This window comes from Fistularia commersonii, chromosome 2 (genome assembly GCF_037954325.1).
Source record: "Fistularia commersonii isolate RoL2024-O1a breed Wild chromosome 2, RoL_Fcom_v1.0, whole genome shotgun sequence".
Classification (NCBI taxonomy): domain Eukaryota; kingdom Metazoa; phylum Chordata; class Actinopteri; order Syngnathiformes; family Fistulariidae; genus Fistularia; species Fistularia commersonii.
In genome coordinates, this window is record NC_141285.1 from 19,219,049 (window position 1) to 19,238,181 (window position 19,133).

Sequence of the window (19,133 nt, forward strand, 5' to 3'; positions counted from 1 at the left end):
AGCGACCCATTCTTTCAAAAATGTTTGTTTAAAAAAACAGTCTGCATGCCTAGGTGTTTAATTTTTTACATCTGTGGCCATGGCAGTGGTTGGAACACCTGATTCTGATTATTTGGATGGGTTAGCAAATACTTTTGGCCATATAGTGCATATTACAAGTTTTCTAAACATTTAAAAATATTTATTGCACTGCTTTAAAAAAACCTTCTGCATTCTCTTGAAATAAAAAAGCTGACCTTGCCGAGCTTCAGAATTAACAGGTTGCATTGGATTGAATAGGATACAATAATTTTCTGTCAATTGACATCTTTAAATATATGTTAATCAAAACAGCTTCCATTATATCATGCTATGAATGTAACAGTATTTAGAAAACATTGGTTCCAAATGAATGTGGGTTGACTCAGTGCTCTCTTCAGGATAACACAATCTCATCGACCCTGTTGTTGAATCAGCTGCTTGCGTTAGATTCCCGGATGTTTAGCCAGCAATAACTACACCAGTCTATTAATTTACTTCCTGATAAAGTCCAAACGGAGGGCACTTGCTCACTTCCCACAGTGACTCATCTATAGGTTTTACAGCTTCATTTTGAATGTAACACAAAGGCAGATCATACATGGATACATGCATTAGATATTATGTTACCCTTCATAAATTCATTCATCAAAAAAAAAAAAAAATAGTACATAGCATACATCAATATGATACTTCAAGCAATTAATCAATCAGGAGTCTTATATTTCTAAATTCTTTCATCACTGTAAAGTAAATACAATGACTAATTGTTTGATTGAGATGAATATTTATTGAGTCCGACACTGCCCCCTTTGGCTGCGGCAGCCGACTCAGTGAAAGAAATAAAGAATAAACTCATTCACTCTGTATGCAAGCCATGCGTAGAAGAGGGAGCCCGGAGGGAGTCAGTTGCCAACCTGCTTTCAACGTTTAAAGATCAGTCTGTTTCAATACAATCTGGGTTCAAACTATACAGAAACTATTTGTATGCAAGTCAGATGGAAGATCTTACTTTTTATTCTTTTTCTAATTTCATCATGGAATCACTTAAAACTTTATGGAAAAATACCCCAGTTTCTTTCCTCTCTCCGCTCAACCCTGGTTGCCCGCCTTGCCTTTTGTTTTTTGTTTTTTCTCTCTATCCTCCAGGCAACCGAGGGACAAAACATGGGAGAGGAAGAGCACAAAAAGAAAAATCAACTATGCACTTTAAATTAATTTTGTGGCCTTGAAATAATTAAATTAATATTCATACAATGTCATTCATATACATAATTTGCCATCATTTGTGTTTTCTAAACATTGCATGCACACTTTTATGCATTAATTGATTAAAATTGATATGAAATACCCATATAGTCTGACAGTGGAACTTGGGAATGACTTGATCTCATAGGAAGAATACTGGGAGGAAAAAACATAGACCTTTTTGAATCAAAAGGTGACCAAATAACAAAGAAAATAAATAAACAAAAAAAAAACCTGTGTATTTAACCAAGAACGCCATCCCTCTTCAATGCAAATAAGAATCTTCATCACACAGTGACGACATTTCACTGAGTCAGTTTGAACAGAGAGTTTGAACCACAAACAGAGCCGGCCCTCTGGCAGCCCCCTGACCTCTTTACTTTGTGGAGGATGAGCGCTCCTTTCACCCCCTCCAGGACATGCTTACATCAGTCCTCCCAAAGTCAACATGCAGGGGGGGGAGATGGGGGGACATTAGGTGGTCTTTTTCCTCTTTTTATCAGATCTATTTATCTCGTCAGTACAAGCTATGAATCATGGTACCAGAAGCCCCTGAGTCAATGCTGATTTGGTTAATCAGTAACCAGAAAGGGAGCTCGCTGGCTGGCTGCCTGTTTTAAAGAGAGGGACAGAGGAGTCGGGGTCCCACTTAGCACAACATTGAGGAACGGCAGAGGCAGCAGCAGCAGCAGACACACACACACACACACCGTGCATGTAAGTAAATATCTCATTGCTTTTCAGATTGAGCTTCACTTACTCATCACAGATGACTACTCTATACTTTTTGTCATGATGATTTGAGCGTGTGTCACACCTTGTGGGGGATTGTTAAGCCATTAGAGGTGAACTGTGTTTGTGATTTTTATGGGGGATGGTATAGATTAAAAAAATAAGTCATCACGTGCATTATTATGATGTATAAAATTGTTTGAGCACATGGGTTCTATTGATCAGAAACCAAGGCCATGTCCTATGCTGCATGTCCAAATAGGACAATGTAATGTTTGTTCGTTTCCATGAGTCCATCGGTCCATGTTTCTGCACGAACAACACAAAGGATAAAGTCCCTCTTTTGCATGAGATCACGACCCAATAGTTTACCTCTTAAAAGCATCTGTCAATCGGAAAATTATTTAAATCAGTGTATGGATGCTTTGATCATGTTGGATCATAAAAAAGAAGGCGATGCATTAGGGGCGTAGATATTTCTATATTATCAGCTTGGTGCCACTTTAGGGACTTGAAGTGTTACAAAGTAAATCCAGTAAGTACTTTATTTGATATTTTTACCAACACTGACAAATGAACTGATGGCATTTGTCAATTAAGTGTTTGACTTTTATGGATTCATTTTTAGTGTTTCAGTATACTGATGAGAGAGAAGTGCATTAAGATTCAGATTTTTTTTTTTTTTTTAGTTTTTAGGGCAAAAATTATACAATATAGTTCATAAATACAATTTTGATAAAATTTGTATTTTTAGCAACCATTTCTACTGTTGAGAAAAACATTTGAAAAGGCACCAATACTCAAGAAGATCACTGGTTTCACTCAAAAATGTATTAATGAATTTATAGGTATTTATGTTTGAACTGTACACAGTGAGTTACACAACCCTGGCGCCAAACAACCCAGCCAATGTGTGCATAAGAGCCGCTTTGTGTTTAACTTCAAGGAAAAGTTGGGCATTTACAGTGAATGCATTTGGGCATCATAAATTCAAGTCGCCAATCCGACAGGCGCTTTTACTGAACGACTATCCGCGCTCACAATGAGCATGAAACCCTGTCCCGTTTTGGAAGGCGAACACATCCAAACACCCGCAGATGCACTTCATTATATATGCGACCTCTCCCGCCGAGGTTACCGCCTGTTCTCATTCAATGACCAGTAGGAGAAAGGACACACAAAGAGAAATCAATCAGTCACTGACACGCTGTTCTATGTCCAACGCTCCTGCGGGCCAATCCTCTTTAGAGACGCAAAAAACCAGATCTAGCCAGATTTCTGGGAAAAGACACACTAATGTCGATGTAAACTTCACTTGCTCAACAGTCACGAACCAACAGTGTTAAATTTTTAATTAAATTTGTTTTTCCTCCGCAGAGAGCGTTGTTTTGAGGTGATTGCTAACAGAATGCCAAGCTTGAGGTCCCTTCCTGCGCTCCTCTTACTGAGCTGTTACCTCTGCGGGGGCGACGCCAACCGCGTCTACGTTCATCCCTTCAGTCTGTTCGCCTTCAAGAATGCCAAATGTGAGAATCTACAGACCCCACCATCGAGGCCTCTGGTGACTCTTCCCACTGTGGCCCTCGATCCCAATATCCTGACGCCGGATGCCAGAGATCCATCCGGCCACAACGGACAGAGACAGAACATCACGGATAAAACTGTAGTTCTGGCAGAGCTGCTCAACTCCCTGGGTGTGAGAATGTACCAGATTATGAGCAGCCATCAGCCCGGCACCAACTCCCTCCTTTCACCAGTCAACACCTACGGATCCCTTGTCACCTTTCTCATTGGGGCCTCCAAGAGGACGGCAGCCCCATTCCAGGTCCATTTACTGCAATGATAAAACATTTTGTCAAAAGTAAAGTATATTCAATAATCCAAATTTTTTTCTTGGTCAATTTTCTCCATCATTGTAGAGTCTCCTTGGCCTGAGCAGCAGCACCGACCGGGAAGATTGCGTCTCATTGGTGGAAGGACACAAAGTGCTCGAGACCCTGCAGAGCATATACTCCGTGCTTGACGACGGACCAAAAGACGAGATATCGACGCAAGTCTGGGCCTTCACGCCGCTGGACACGCAGCTATCCACAGACTTTATCCAAGGCACGCAGGATTTCTCGGACGCCTCGTACATCCGGGGTGTGGATTTCTCCAAACCAGAGGAGGCTGAGCAGCTGGTGAATGAATTTGTGGAGAAGACGTCAGGTGGGAAGTTGAAGAGCATCTTCAAAAACCTGAACTCGAGTGCCAACCTCCTGTTTATCAGCTCCTTCACATTCCAAGGTTGGTCTTTTCCTGTTTTCTGTGCGGTGTTTTTTTTTTTTTCTCGCACACAGAATATATTACATATAAGGTTTAAACAAACGTAACACATAGCAGTCAACATAAAACTTTAGCTCATAAATTTCTTGATCTACTTACAACATCATCTCGCATTTTGTGTCTTCTGTTTAGGCAGCTGGAGGATGGCCTTCCAACCAGAGAGAATCTCCATGCAGGAGTTTTACGTAGATGAAACCATCACAGTGATGGCTCCACTGATGACCCACACTGGCCGGTACCACTACCTGAACGACACGGTCAGATCATTGCTAGAAATTGCAGATTTGGAACAAAGTGGAAGAAGTTGGAAGTTTTTGTGAATTTTTTTTTTTTTTTGTCACTTCACAGGTGAGACAGTGCACGGTTGTGAAACTGTCTCTGAGCAATCGATGCTCCCTCCTGCTGGTCCTTCCTCATGAGGGGGTCAGCATCCACAACATTGAGCTCACACTGATCACTGGTGCCATGTCTGCCTGGTACAAGAGCCTCCAGGAAGTGTAAGCAATATTTATCAGCTATCTGTTTATACATATACACATACAGATATATATGTTTATATAAATAAATAAATATATATATATACACACACACACACATATATATGAACATACATATAAACACACTTATACACACATACATAAACGTATGTGTTTGTAAACACACACACACACACAAATACACATATATGTACATATATATATAAATGTGTGTGTTTGTGTATATATATATATATATATATATATATATATATATATATATATATATATATATATATATATTTCGAGAGAGCGTGTTTAATATCAAACTGTTTCAGATATCACAGATTATGTTTTTGGGCCAAAATATGAGGTCACATTGAATGGTAAATTGAAAAATCAAATTTTAAAAACAGTTAAAATTAAGGTATTTCAATTGATTAAATCTACACAGATGGCAGGGTTCAAATATCAAAAGCTAATCGCTTCCTGTCCCCCCAGTGAGCTGGAGCTGTCTCTACCGAGGTTCTCCTTGTCCTCTGCGACTAACATGCGGGATCTGCTGACCAAAATGGATCTAGAAGTAGAGACCAGACTATTGGGCTCCCAGGCTGAGTTCAGCCAACTTAGCAACACCGAACCCTTCACTATAGATCAGGTAAGTGTGCTGGGTGGCGGAATTATCAAAAAAAAAAAAAAAACACTGTGGTTGTTTCCATCCTCACATAATCTTAAATTGCCCACATCCCACCCTCAGGTGGTCAGCAAAGCATCATTTGAGATGTCAGAAGAAGGGATTGAGCCTCAGGACAAGATGCAGGAAGCTGGCACCGCCCAGTCACTCTCCATCAACCGGCCTTTCTTCTTCTCTCTCATAGAAGAGAATTCAAATGCCATTCTCCTACTGGGTAAAGTCACTAATCCCACACTTTAAGGTAGAAAGTATTTCAATCTAACAAAAAATGGAATACTATCAATTCTAAGTTGCCACTCAGTTTCTTGAATGACAACAGCTTTATGTTCTGTTAACCTGCAAAACAATCCTTTATTCAGATCTTCTTGTTCCATTCAACTAGATATTTAGTATGACCTTACCAATGGAGGATCTTTCAGTTAATAAACAGTATTATTTTCTTTCACCAGCATGTTGATTGTAAGACAAGCTCAAACTGTTGGAATTATCATTGTATCTCTTTTCTCAGTATTTATAAAAAAAAAACATGTTACTGTAAGAAACCTGTTGCAAGTCTAATTTCATTTTTCTGTAAAATTTATGATAGCAGAGCTCTGTATAGTATTTTTGGCTAGAGTAGGTCTAGGAACCTCGAGTCTGTATAATGAATAACCGATGCCCTGTATATTGTAACTAAAGAGTTTATTTTTGTTTTGTTACAATTATTGAACAGAAATAAAACATTTAAAACTTTCGAACAAGTCTCTAACAGCGTAACAAGAAGCCCGATCATTCGGGTATACCGTGTACAAGGTGTACACTCATGGAATATTTGATCTGTTTCCCACATGAACTATTCACTAAAAAGGCAAAATGAAAGGATTGAAAACACTTTGATATCCGGGTCAGATTAGTGATTTGGTATAAAAAACGAAATATTTCAAAATCAGGAAAATGTTGGCCTATACACACAAAAATATAAGATAAAAATAAATAAATAAATACAGAGGGCATAGAGGGTTATTTGTAATAAGGTGTGAGACCCGAACCCAATGGTTTTTCACCCATGTTATTCATTTACTTTGCCACTGGTCATGCACTTAATATAAACAGCTCACTGCTTTCCATGTTTTATGCTTGACATTTCTGTTGAACTATTTAAAATACTTACATCCGCAAACAACTTAAACTCTCAAATGAATCTTCACCATTTGTTTTGAGAAACTCTAAAATAGGAAACTTTTCAATAACACCATGTTGATTACGCTTTATGACTAGTTTGTGACATTTTGCCAAAAGTTGGAAGGTGACAAATTTGTTTCCAGGATTTTCAAGTTTCCCAGGAGCCAGTATATTTGGAAAGGTCCAAAAAGGACAAACAAAATATGGTGCGTTTTTAAAAACCCGACGTTAGAATTTACATCTCCAGATATTCATTGATTCCAAGGTAGTATGAGAAATATATTACAACAAATATGACATTATGATTTTCACAAGTGTTACTTACTTTATTTGTAATAAAACCATCACCGGGTAGTGGAAAAAAAAAACTCACAAATATCCTTCAACTGACATTCTCTCAATGTCACAACTTAGATTTGAACTATTGCTTTTTCAGTTTTCTAACCCCCACATTATGATCAGTACAGTAGTTTGCATAGAGCGATGATATCACCAGCAGAATACTAAGTAAAGTCCATGTTAGCACATCCAATCCCATCCAATCCTCTCCAGACAGCACATTCTGTGCTCCGACACTTCACACCTCTATCAAAAACTTCATCATATCACATCACATCTTTCTCGCGGACGGTCAGTGGTGTCAGTGAAGTCAGAGGTTTGTGCAATGACTGTAAAAGTCAGTAATAAAAGGAGATGTTTTTTGAGTAAGATGCTGAACAACAATCTCTGTAGTGCATCAGCATCGTGTCCCACGTTCATAGAAATCTGATTATCGTAAATCAAACTACACCTTGGGTTTGGACAACTTTCCTTCGCGAATGTCGGATGAGTGCAGCACGTTCATGGGTTTCAGTGACCGAGGGGATCAACTTTCGACTGGCTTTGCTCCGCGAGCTCTCTGGCCTCTTTTACCAGGTCCATCAGTGTGGAGAACATGGCGATGTCACGCGGCTGAAGACCCATCTTCTGGATCTGTAGCAGTACAGAAGTGTGCAAGATACAATAATCACACGCAAGTCACAGTCATCTCGTATATAACAAATAAAGGTTGTCAAAAAAAAAAAAAATCAAATCATTAATATTGGAAATTGTTTCAAGAACTGATGGAGGGGTAGGCTGATATGGAAAAAAGAGCACCTTTGACCAATTGCCAACATGAGATCTGCTTTAGTATGAGTGGGGTGAGTCACCTCATTATGAGGATTAGTATAATTCTGCTTTTATATAAATGCTTGCAAAAAGCACTGAAGCCAGTGCTCAGCCGCATAAGAAAAATGACACAGCATCAGGGGTCTGACTTTTCAAATATATCCTTGTGATTGAAGTATTTATAAAATGTTTAAAACGGTCTTTTTTTGTACTTCACTCTTCATTCGGCCCCAGATGACTTAGGTGATATATGCTGTTTTTTTTTCCTCCAAGTGATATTTGTTTGTCACACAAAGTGTAAAAATACAACAAAAACAATTTACAAAAAAAAGATACAACAATCTGTTATAGAAAGAATTTACAACCAAATGTATGACGCTCTGCCCTGTTAAAATCAGTACTGATGCAGTTTCCCTGATTCATTTATGACACTGCTGTACCCAAAAAGTCTCGTGATTAATCAATTTTAAAGAATAGACTAGATAGTTCAGAGACTACAAAAGCATGAATGAGCCTTTTGATTTTTATCTGAGAATCTAAATGATAGGGCTCTAAATGCTTGTCTTGATTTTATCGTGCTGAGAATTTGAAAATTCAAATACTATACCAAAAAGGTAAGGGTTTTTGTGACTGCATTTACTTGTACATGTGTGTATGTCTGTATAGGTCGTACCTGGTCCCCTAGGTATTCCACGTCGAGGGCCAGTTGTAGGCGGATCTTGCTGTCATCAGTCGGTCCACCGTTTGTCCCTGCCGTGGACGTTGTGGACGCACCTTTCCTGGCCTGCTTCAGACGCTTCAGACTTTCCTCCATCTTCCTCACTGAGCTCAGAACCTCCGAAATGGTCTCATAGTACCTGAGGACAAGGCAGGGATATCAAATTTTATTCAGGTAAATATTATAGGAGTTTATTATAGTATGCCGGGTACATATGCAGGCAAATTGCATGTGCAAAACAGAGCAGGTCTTGTTGCCTCTTTATCTCATCATGGACATGCTCATAATATGAGAATACCAGCCTACTAAATGATAAATATTCTATCAGTTGTAGTATTTATTTACGAGTGCATGTCTGTCACTCACCTCTGTGTGCAATCAGAAAGTGCAACTTGTAGCCATTTTTGCGCCGTAGAGGGCGTGACCAGATCTGTTGAGTCGGTCAGCAACTGATGCAAAGGACGTAAGGCGTTGTCCATGTACGCTGATGGACGCACAGGCAGATCCTGTCCAGGGAGGACACAAGCCACTGTGAGTTGTTTCTGCAGTACTCTATGTCTGCTTACATTGAAAACATTTTTGTTGTCTGTAATTTGAGATAAGGGTGTGATCGTTGTGAGGACATGGGCGCGTCTGCACAACGCCTGTGTAAATATAGGCACAAAGCTGCTCCGAGCAAAACTGCAATGGCAGACGAGTCGAGGCTTTCCTTAAATGACAACTTAAAAATCTGCCTTTCCTGATTTTGTCAAGTTTTATCTCAGTTCGGTTTTATTTATGCTAGGGTCGTATTTCATACTTTTGAACAGCTGACAAAAGATTTACGACTTAACTCTCAATATTCTTTTATATTTTGTGTAACTCAATATATATATATATATGGTATGAATATAAAGCTTACAATCACAATGCAGCATCTGTGTTTCTACATAATTGAGTCCGCAATAATGGCTCACTACATCCAGCAGATAGTCTGCAAGGCTACCAAATAGTACAGGATTAACACAATGCGGCTCTTGGCCAGCAGAGAGTTTCACCAGAATGCATGGAACAGTCCAGCACATGTTGTGTTTAAAGTAACATGGTGCCAGGTCTGTTCCAAGAAAGAGTGCATAACGACGGACAATGTTTTTCTGTAGAAATGTGACCTTATTAGTTCTGCGATAGAGCCGGGGAACCTCAGAGGCACTCTTTAGGAAGCGACAGCAGCGTTCAGTCAAATGCTGGGTCATTCGGGCATTCAGAGCGGGAATGCTGCTGGATAAAAAGGCTTTGGAGTCGGCAAAAGCGTCTGAAAACAAGGAAAACACAGGGTTAAGGAATGGAAATATTTATCTTTCTGCTGATAGATCATTCTGGCCTGTTGGGTATTTTTACTATTTACATAAAAGTCAGCAAACACTGGCATTTATGAGCGGGCTACCCGCTCACCCCCTTACTGTGTATCAAAACTGTGAGCATAAAATTCCAGTTATCGAGCAGAATAAATATCTAGAACAGCCAGGCTTCAGTCTAAAGAGGTAATGAGCGTATTGCCCAAACAGGAACCCAAGAGGATCAGCATCATAATGTTACTTTGGCATTACTGTCAATTCCATCAAATGCCTACATTATAAGCAATGTTAAGAATATTTGTTTGTAAGAGATCATGCTGCCTGGACTAAACCTTGCAAAGATGGAAGATTCGATACCATGAATTTGGTTTCTGGTTAAGTGGACAGCGCAAGTGGAGTAGAAAATAGTAGTTCCCTTACCTTCCACAATTGCAAAGTTTTTGAATCCGATGGCATCCAGCCGCTGCCTGACGATTTCTGACAACTCTGGTAGCTGTCACAACAAAAATAAAGGTGGCTCGATTCAAACCGTTAGCTGATGAATCAAGGAATGCGCCATACAAGTTCCAGGGAGCAGCACTTTCTAACTGTATATCATTCATTCTTGGCTCAGCCATGCTATCGTCTTTATTATCCCTTGGGATGAACTTTAATTTTCAGCAGGTGGAAAAAAACAGGAACACAAGACGCAAGAAAATATTGATGTTAATCACATCTATCAAATTCTGTATAGCTGCTGTACTCAAATGCACTTCAACACATCAATAGCCCAAAAAAATTACTTCTAGATTTTCTTTTCAAGGTTTTTTACAAGTCATCAATAGTTTATTCGCAGATTTGTCTCTACTTTCTGAATTTCTCTGTAATTTTCAAACTGATTCATAAATAATGTCTTAATTATTTGCATGAATTTTTTTAACCTAGTCTTTCAGCAAATATTTTATCATTTCAGTCCAAAGCATTCATCAGCTGACTTGTTTATTTCAAGTTTTTATTAGGAAACATTTACACAATGTCTTGGGGTCATTTATTTGATTCTACATGGTTTAAGGTAAATTTTCTGAATCAATTTTTAAGGTCCAGGTCTTTAAAGAACACTGAAAATGTCTACATCCACCATACATATAATAAGCAGAAGCCAGACCTGTTCCTGTAGCTTTTGGATGTCTGCAGCGATATGGACAAGCTGTTTGGTTGAAAGCGAAGCAGGACTCCCACTCTCGCTGCCTGTCTCTTCCAGCGATGTTCTGCTTGAGGTGGATGAGGCTGAACTTGGCAGAGGCCTTGTGGGCTCTTTTGTCACCTCGGTGGATGTGGTTTTGGTCAGCGTCTGTAAAAAGAAAAAAAAATAGGGGCACATGGAGAAACAAGGAAAAGAATACAGCAACTAAAGCAGCCGCTATTAGTTTACCTCATCAAGAAACTTGGCGTAACGTGAGTAGAGCTGCAGTGTGAGCTTCCAGAAGCGATGGGCCAGAGGTGACAGGTAGACCTTATCAGCCCAACACTTCACTAGGCAGGACCACAAAACTACAGACACCTGCAGGTGGTACACACTTCCAGCTGAACATGAACACAAACACCAAGTGTTACTGGTAAAAAAAGTACAAGTGTCTGCATGTGTGTGTTCATTAAGCAAAATGTTATACCTGTTGCGGCCACTAATCCATCACTAATGGCATTTTCCAGACTTCCTGCTATTTCCTTGTACCTAGACACATTCAGAACAGAGGAAGAAACAATCAATAGGTTATCAGACAATTTCTTGCATCAGCTGGAACATAGACGTGGAACACTGTGCTGAGTGGAAATTTGGGACTTTCCAAAAAGACTGCAGTATGCAGGTCCATGTTGCGAAATCTGGACAGGGGCCCTAATCTTTGCCTTGTCATGCACTGATGAATCTGTGCAATGTGTACTTTACAATGTGCATGTGTGTATGTTTGTAGGTGCAGCAAGAGGTTAACAAACAGTAGCCAACATGGTGTCCACCTCCTCACTGTAGATCAACAGTCACACTTTTCAATTTCAGGGTCACGTTCATGTAATTAATATAGGGTACTGCAGCTACTTGGAAGTTTCTCACACCCATAAGCAGTTTTGCTAATAGCTCCAAAAAAAAAAAAAAAAACATGCTGTGCAGAGATTCTAACTTCACACATTTCCGATGACATTTACCCAGGTTTGAACTCGAAACATGTGCACTCCAATGCAAAATGATGGATTTAAAAAGTAAAACAAGACATTTTTCTGTCTTGAGAAGGTCATTGTAGGAAACAAATTACCTCGAGGGTCTTTCAATTCAATTACTGGGCAAGGTGATATAACCAAATTGAAAATTTACAGAATTGATATGTTCTTGAGAAGAACAATGAACCTCAATGTGTTACCTGGTGACTCGAGCCATCTAGCCAGTGAACAAAATACAGTCTTACTTGTGCTATCGTGTCACATAAAAAAAAATTAAAATCTCCCTTCTGGCCTTGCATCAGAATTTTAAAGAAAAAAAATGTGCATAATCTACATTGGAAAAGTCATTTTTCATTATAACTAGAAATCACTACATCAGACTTTTCTATTTTTTTGCTGAATCTTACTGAGAAGGTATTGTGAGTTTAGGTGAATTTATTTCATTGCCTTAAGGGTTATTTGTGCCAATGTGTTTTTGTGAGGATGCATCATCAATGATCTTAAAATAATTAAGTCTTCTTCCTGATCCTATCCATCTTGGTCACTCCCAAAGAGAACCTTTGCATTGTCATCTCTGCAATCTAGTTCTGCCTCCTGTCTTTTCGTCATTGGAACTGTTTCTAGGCCATACAGCATCGCTGGTCTCACCACTGTCTGGTACACTTAAAATAATCACGTCAATAAGTGGAAAATAAGTGAAGAGCAAATAAAAGCAAATAAAAAAAATGTATCTAATATTTATTCTTGTCTTTAAAAATGGATTATTTTATAATAAGCATTCTTAACTATCTAAGATATGGTTTCATTGTGAGAGACTATTGCTTATACATCATCATATTATCAAGCCCTACAGAAGAGTATTGAGTTAAGGAAATATGCACCGTAGTTGAAAGTAGACAGGCAGATTCCACTTGTTGTGGAAGCTGACATAGGAAGGATGGACTCTCAGCCTCTTCACGCTGGCCTGTGAGCTGCACTGGCGCTCAAATCTCCGTACAAATTCCATACTCAAGCTGTAATGCTAGAATAGATTTGACAACAAGAAAAAAAGACATTAAAAAAAAAAAACATATATGAAATACAAATGACAATTAAGCGACAGGGTACAAAATCAAAAAAAAAATTACAAAGTGATGGCACCAGCACCCGCTGTGTTAGTGTGTCTGTACCTCATAGAATATGTCTGGGTTTCCGGGATTGAAGAGATAAGCCAGCCTTTCCTCTATTCCTTTTATTATCTCGGGCCACACAGAGTTGACCAGGAAATCGTAGCCCGGCACAATATCAGCTTTGTCACTGAGGGGAAAAGGCAAAACAATCAAAGAGTTAATGGTTTTAAGACGGCCTGATTTATGCTCTACCCCATTAAATATCTATACCTTGATATTGTTCCTCCAGTCACCTCTTTAAGAAGTTGACAGTGATGAGGAACAAACTCCAACAGTCTGGAATACATTAACTGAAGACCATTTGGAGTGGACTTAACAGATTCTTCCACAATTACCTTTAAAAAAGAACAAAAAAAAGGAAATCTTAAAATGCAAAATCAGATCAGAGCAGGATGTTGTTTTAAATCTATTTAAGGGCCTCTCACATTAGCAGCCTCATGTTTACCTGGTCCATGTAAGGTTTGACCAACACCTGTCCAACCAGTGCCTCTGCATCTCGAGTCTTGTCAATGGTTGCATATGTTCTTAGGCAGTGACGCACCATATCCATGTTAGATGTCTGCAGACCTTCAATCAGAAGCCCCTCGAGAGATTGCTGCAGCATGGAAGTGATGCCTGCAATACGCTGGCAGAATGCATAAGAAAACACACACACACACACACGCGCACGCACGCACGCACGCACGCACACACGCACACACACACACACGCACGCACGCATGTAAATCAGTGTTAAGAATGATGTGCAACTTCAAGGAAAAATGCAGACTGAGTAAATCGTGGATGGAAAAAACAATTAACCCAAAGATCAATTGAAAAACTATATGAGCTGTGCAGAACAACTGGAGGAAAAAAACACACCTAGACTGTCTTTAAATGTTCCCTATGACTTAAACAGATACTGTTATAGATCATTACAACCTCATTGGATTGACAGAAGACCAAGCAGTCAAACTGATATACTAAGTGAGAGACTATTGATTCATTGTTGTTTGATGTACTTTGTGACTGAATTGACTCCTTCGCACTTACCGGTCTGACTTTATCCAGGAGGGGCATGCCTTTGCTTTGAATGGCATGAAACTGCAGCTGGTTGAATTCTGTGGCTATTCTTTCCAAGATCTGGCCAGCTAACAACGGGCTGCAAACAGACAAACAGGTGTCAATTAACAGGCTCATATGCATTGAAAAATATCCCAACGCATACATCTGCCCACAGTCAACCAGAATTGCAATCTATCAACAAATCCCAGAGGCTTCCCTCCCTACCTGCTGATTTCAAGAGAGTTTGACTCCTTGGAATTCTGTGAGTGAAGAATTTTCTCAATCTTCTCCACTGAGCGGACAACCTGGATCAGCCTCATAACACAAACCTGGGAGAGGGTGTGATCAGAATTTGTAAACAACATCGGACAAATTATTGTATATCATAGGAATACTATAATTTAATGTTATCTGCAACACTAAATTAAATTTAGAGTGCAATCTGAATTCAGATACGGATCACAGTCTGGAAGCTGTTGTTTTTTAATCAATCATTGCTTATCTTTTTTTTTCAATCAAACTAAAAAAGTGAACTTAATGTTTTAATTTTACCAAAACTTGTCCATAAGGAACCAAGGATTTACCAAAAAAACTCATAAGAAATCACATTAGAAGACCACTGAACAAGCTCAATGAATTTGCCTTCTTGCCTGCATAATCAATGTTTGGGGCTAAGTTCTACAATAAAGTCTTTTCCCATTTCCATCAAAATTGCTCCAAAATCAGTGTCAGACTCACACATCAGATCAGCAAAAGTATTTCTGCTTAGGCTTAAGTGTAGGAATGGTTACTATTTGTCAGAGCACAAGAGGTTGTAACATTTATCATGGATTTGTCACTTCTGCCATTATAAAACTGGCTTTCATATCAACTTGACTTTGTGTCTTTGCTTTTGTAAATATATTCTGCCATGATATCTGGTTCTACTGAAACTCTTATCTTCTGCAGGCTCCGCTGTGTGTCCAGTTTGTCATACTTGTCATGATGTTTCATTCCATAATGCCATCTTATATAACAATTTTAATTATAGCCACATTAGCTTGACAAACAAAATGCATCAGTTTGTCTTCCTTGTCAACAAACCATTACTCTGCCTCCCACATGTAACACCTCCCCCACCGCTCCATGTTTTCAAAATCAAAAATTTCTGTTTGGCCATTTTCTGGGGGCAGCTAGCTTAAATATCACTGGATAGGCACTGATCCATGTATTTACAGACGACCAGTAAGCGTGACATTATAATAGCACGGAGGAAAGGGTTCACACATACACTTTCGCTACAAACATTGCAGTGCTTTGTAGGATTTGTGGTACAAGTGGTGTGAATATGGTCTTCTGGCGGCACATTAATAAGAGACATATGATATATCTTGCGGGTCAGATGTACCGTAGTTAGTATCACGTGTCAGACGTAACCTGGGAGCCATAAGTTTGACATGTCTGCTCAATGGCAGTGAGCATTGTGGAGATGGTCATAACATAGATGTAATGATAAAATTATACAGGGCTCTAACCTTCTTTTTCTGCAAATCCTCTTGCTTGGACAGCTGACCATCTATTGCCAGAATCACCTCGCTCACACAAGACCGGAGGCTCTGGAACAGAATAAAAGCCACTGACATGAATGAAACCTGTGAAAGGAATTAAACGCAGCTGTGTCACAGCAAGAGTACTTGATCCGAGCACATACCATGACCTCCTCTCGTAACTGGCCCAGGGGCACGGAGAGCTGATTGAGGGCCTTGTCCATCCCCACCTGAGAAAACATGCAGGGCCACACATTAGAAAGGGTGTAGAATCTAATAGTCCTTGGAAACAACGAGGCTCTTGAGTATCATTTATTTATTTTTCATTCATTAGAGTGCATATTTAGAGCCAAACCAATGGTGTTGTCTTTTGAGATCGAAGCATAAAAATGGTATTTGAAAACAAAAGAAAGATTAAAATAATATGGAAAGACAACTATCATTACAGATTGGAAATACTGTTAAATATAAGATTGTTCATTCTAACTCGGTTGCACATTTGTTGTGTTTTTTTTTAATCACTTTAACTTATATGTTTGCATTGTGTTTATTGTTTTCCTTTTCCACGTTGTTCTGAAGCATATTTTTACCTGTCTTCTGCAGTCATCGCTATTCTCCCATGGTTCATCAATCGACCATTGAAAACATACATAAATGCATATCTTGTATGAATGGTGGATGGATAGGTGAGAGAATACATGTTAGTTTAATATACGCTATATGGCCAAAGTATTTGATCACCCATCCAAACGATCGGAATCAGGTGTTCCAATCATTTCCATGGCCATAGGTGTATAAAGTCAAACAACTAGGCATGCAGGCTGTTTTTACAAACATTTGTGAAAGAATGGGTCGCTCTCAGGAGCTCAGTGAATTCCAGTATGGAACTGTGATAGAATGCCACCTGTGCAACAAATCCAGTCATGAAATGTCCTCACTCCTAAATACTCCAATAACAGCAACTGTATAATGACAGCAACTCAGACACAAAGTGATAGGCCAAGTAAACTGAAGGAGCAGAGTCCGCGGATACTGAAGCGCATAGTGCGAAGAGGTCGCTATCTTTCTGCAGAGTCAATCGCTACAGACCTCAGAACTTCATGTGGCTTTCAGATTAGCTCAAGAACAGTGCGCAGAGTTTCATAGACTAGCCACACATCACCAAGTGCAATGCAAAGCATCGGATGCTCACCTCCACTGGACTCTAGAGCAGCCCTTCCTTTTCCAACACAACTGTGGATCAGTGCACAAAGCAAGGTCCATAAAGATATGGATGACAGAGTCTGGTGTGGATGAACTCGACTGGCCTGCACAAATACCTGACCTCAACCTGACAGAACACCTTTGAGATTAAATCGAGCAGAGACTGAGAGCCAGGCCTTCTCGTCCAACATCAATGCATAACCTCGCAAATGCGCTTCAAGAAGAATGGTCAAAAATTCTCAAACACACTCCTGAACCTTGTGGACAGCCTTTCCAAAAGAGTTGAAGCTGTTATAGCCGCAAAGGGTAGACCAATACCATATTGAACCCCATGGATTAGGAATGGGATGTCACCTAAGTTCATATGCGAGTCAAGGCAGGTGAGAATACTGTTGGCCATATAGTGTATATGCAGTATGTATATGTACAGAGAGAGAGAAAGAGAGAGAGGGAATGACATCTAGACTGACAAGTGAGGTTTGTCAATCTATCCATGATCTTCACAACAAATGAAAAAGTTTTATGAACAAAATAATTTGATTCATTTGGTCAGTCCACAATGTAGGTTTCATGAAACTTTTAAACACCATACTAACACAATGCCTTATAAAAATCAGGATTACATGCTATAGAAAGCACATCCATAACCACTAACCAGGTTGGTAGAAAGGTTAACAAAGTCGGCATAGTCTTTGTTGATGAGTTCCACCATAGCCGTTTTGAGCAGTTTGTAGTAAAGCTCCAGGTCCTCCCTCATCTCCTCCAGCTGCACCTGCTTTCGACACTCCGCCACAAACTGATCGACGTCAAAGTCATCCTGTAGAAATACAAACAATCAACAAACAAAGCATAAAGACCAATTGAGATTACTGTTGCTCTTTCAAACCCCACTAAAAACGCAATCACTGGGGGAACACTTAAAATGAACTTCTAGGACATGATGATTTTATCCTCCAAGTTGAACCTAATGATACGAATACACTCGCTTAAGATCAACGTGCTGAGTGAAATGGATGAAGTAGCTTTAATATCTGAGATGGAAAAAGGAGCATCTACACCTGCCAAACCCACTCCCAGCGTCAACTCACAAGCGCAAACGCTATTAAATAAGCGGAAAACAAACATATATTATCCTTTCTGGAAACGCAAATTGTTACTCACCTTCATAAACACATCCTTGTCGAAACATAAAGACTCGGGTCCCGTTGGTAAATTCATTTTGAACTGTAAGGCTAAACTAGTATACGGACAACAGAATTACGAGGTCGCTCTTTACATTAGCGGCTCCACTTCCGCAAACATGGCACGCACCAGCGAAGAAGAATCGCTCAAAGGTCAAAGTTTACAACAGCGACAGTAACGGCAGAAACTAGTAACTACAGCGAGGCATTGGGGACAGTCGCGTTTAAATAACAGAAAATTACAGCCATATTCCTACAAACCGAAATTATTTCATGATTTTTTGTATATTCAAATAAATGTATTTTTAAACATATATATTAAATATATCTGTACATTTTCATATTTTTTTTACATTTTTATATATTCAATACAAATCACGTTACTCCACTGACAAATAAAATCATGAATATGTATTCCTCTTCTTGATAGAATGAAATTTGATGTTAATCCTATGCATTAAACATCGCTGTCAAAAAAAATTAACGTTTTAATATATTCAATACAAATCACGTTACTCCATTGACAAATACAACAATAAAGATATAATCCTTTCCTTGATAAAAATAAATGTAATGCTAATCATATGCATTAATCATCACATTCAAATAAATGAATATGTTTTTTATATTTTTATATATTCAATACAAATCACGTTACTCCACTGGCAAATAAAACGATAAAGATATATTCCTCACCTTGATAGAAAGTAATTTAATTTTAATCCTATCCTATGCTATCTTTGAATATCTATGGTATTTATGAGACAAAAAATATTCGTGAGGTGCAATGATGAGGAATGAAGTGTATTGGGATCAGAAGGAGCAACTCAAATTAATATGTTTGATTTTGTATGATAATAATTCCGGTCGTTTATAATCCTATGTGTAATCCTGGACAAGTCCCGCCCCTCCGAGATTTGGACAACGGTGTGTGTGTATGTGTGTGTGTGTGTGTGTGTGTGTGT

The 19,133-nt window shown here is 39.1% G+C and overlaps 2 protein-coding genes across 3 annotated transcripts; one reads left to right on the forward strand and one right to left on the reverse strand.

The window, feature by feature from the left end:
* The first annotated feature begins 1,714 nt into the window (after positions 1–1,714).
* agt (angiotensinogen) lies at positions 1,715–6,226 on the forward strand. Of its 2 annotated transcripts, none has more exons than XM_086171822.1 (7): positions 1,715–1,983; positions 3,376–3,823; positions 3,918–4,284; positions 4,456–4,580; positions 4,672–4,820; positions 5,301–5,457; positions 5,557–6,226. In XM_086171822.1, the coding sequence occupies exons 2-7, from the start codon at positions 3,407–3,409 to the stop codon at positions 5,731–5,733; spliced, it is 1,392 nt and encodes a 463-aa protein (XP_086027948.1). In that variant the 5' UTR covers positions 1,715–1,983; positions 3,376–3,406; the 3' UTR covers positions 5,734–6,226. The 2 variants fall into 2 exon arrangements, with proteins under 2 accessions (XP_086027948.1, XP_086027949.1); XM_086171823.1 differs by lacking the exon at positions 1,715–1,983 and adding an exon at positions 2,512–2,533.
* Positions 6,159–18,299, reverse strand: cog2 (component of oligomeric golgi complex 2). Its single transcript, XM_086171821.1, has 18 exons — positions 18,149–18,299; positions 17,643–17,804; positions 15,949–16,014; positions 15,773–15,853; positions 14,484–14,587; positions 14,247–14,355; positions 13,660–13,839; positions 13,425–13,549; positions 13,215–13,341; positions 12,927–13,066; positions 11,505–11,566; positions 11,267–11,418; positions 11,000–11,185; positions 10,276–10,348; positions 9,670–9,812; positions 8,888–9,027; positions 8,477–8,660; positions 6,159–7,626 (listed from the first exon to the last, which is right to left on the reverse strand). Exons 1-18 carry the CDS (start codon positions 18,203–18,205, stop codon positions 7,504–7,506), a joined length of 2,214 nt encoding a protein of 737 aa, XP_086027947.1. The 5' UTR covers positions 18,206–18,299; the 3' UTR covers positions 6,159–7,503.
* Positions 18,300–19,133: the final 834 nt, after the last annotated feature.

Bases quoted from the DNA above. Each gene is read 5' to 3' on its own strand.
- agt (XM_086171822.1), top strand. From the start codon at position 3,407: ATGCCAAGCTTGAGGTCCCTTCCTGCGCTCCTCTTACTGAGCTGTTAC. The intron at 4,821-5,300 runs GTAAGCAATATT...CTGTCCCCCCAG, and splicing joins TACAAGAGCCTCCAGGAAGT to TGAGCTGGAGCTGTCTCTAC. The intron at 5,458-5,556 runs GTAAGTGTGCTG...TCCCACCCTCAG, and splicing joins AACCCTTCACTATAGATCAG to GTGGTCAGCAAAGCATCATT.
- cog2 (XM_086171821.1), bottom strand. From the start codon at position 18,205: ATGAATTTACCAACGGGACCCGAGTCTTTATGTTTCGACAAGGATGTG. The intron at 14,588-15,772 runs GTTAGAGCCCTG...ACCCTCTCCCAG, and splicing joins AGGATTTGCAGAAAAAGAAG to GTTTGTGTTATGAGGCTGAT. The intron at 9,028-9,669 runs GTCACATTTCTA...CTCCCTGGACAG, and splicing joins TCTATCGCAGAACTAATAAG to GATCTGCCTGTGCGTCCATC.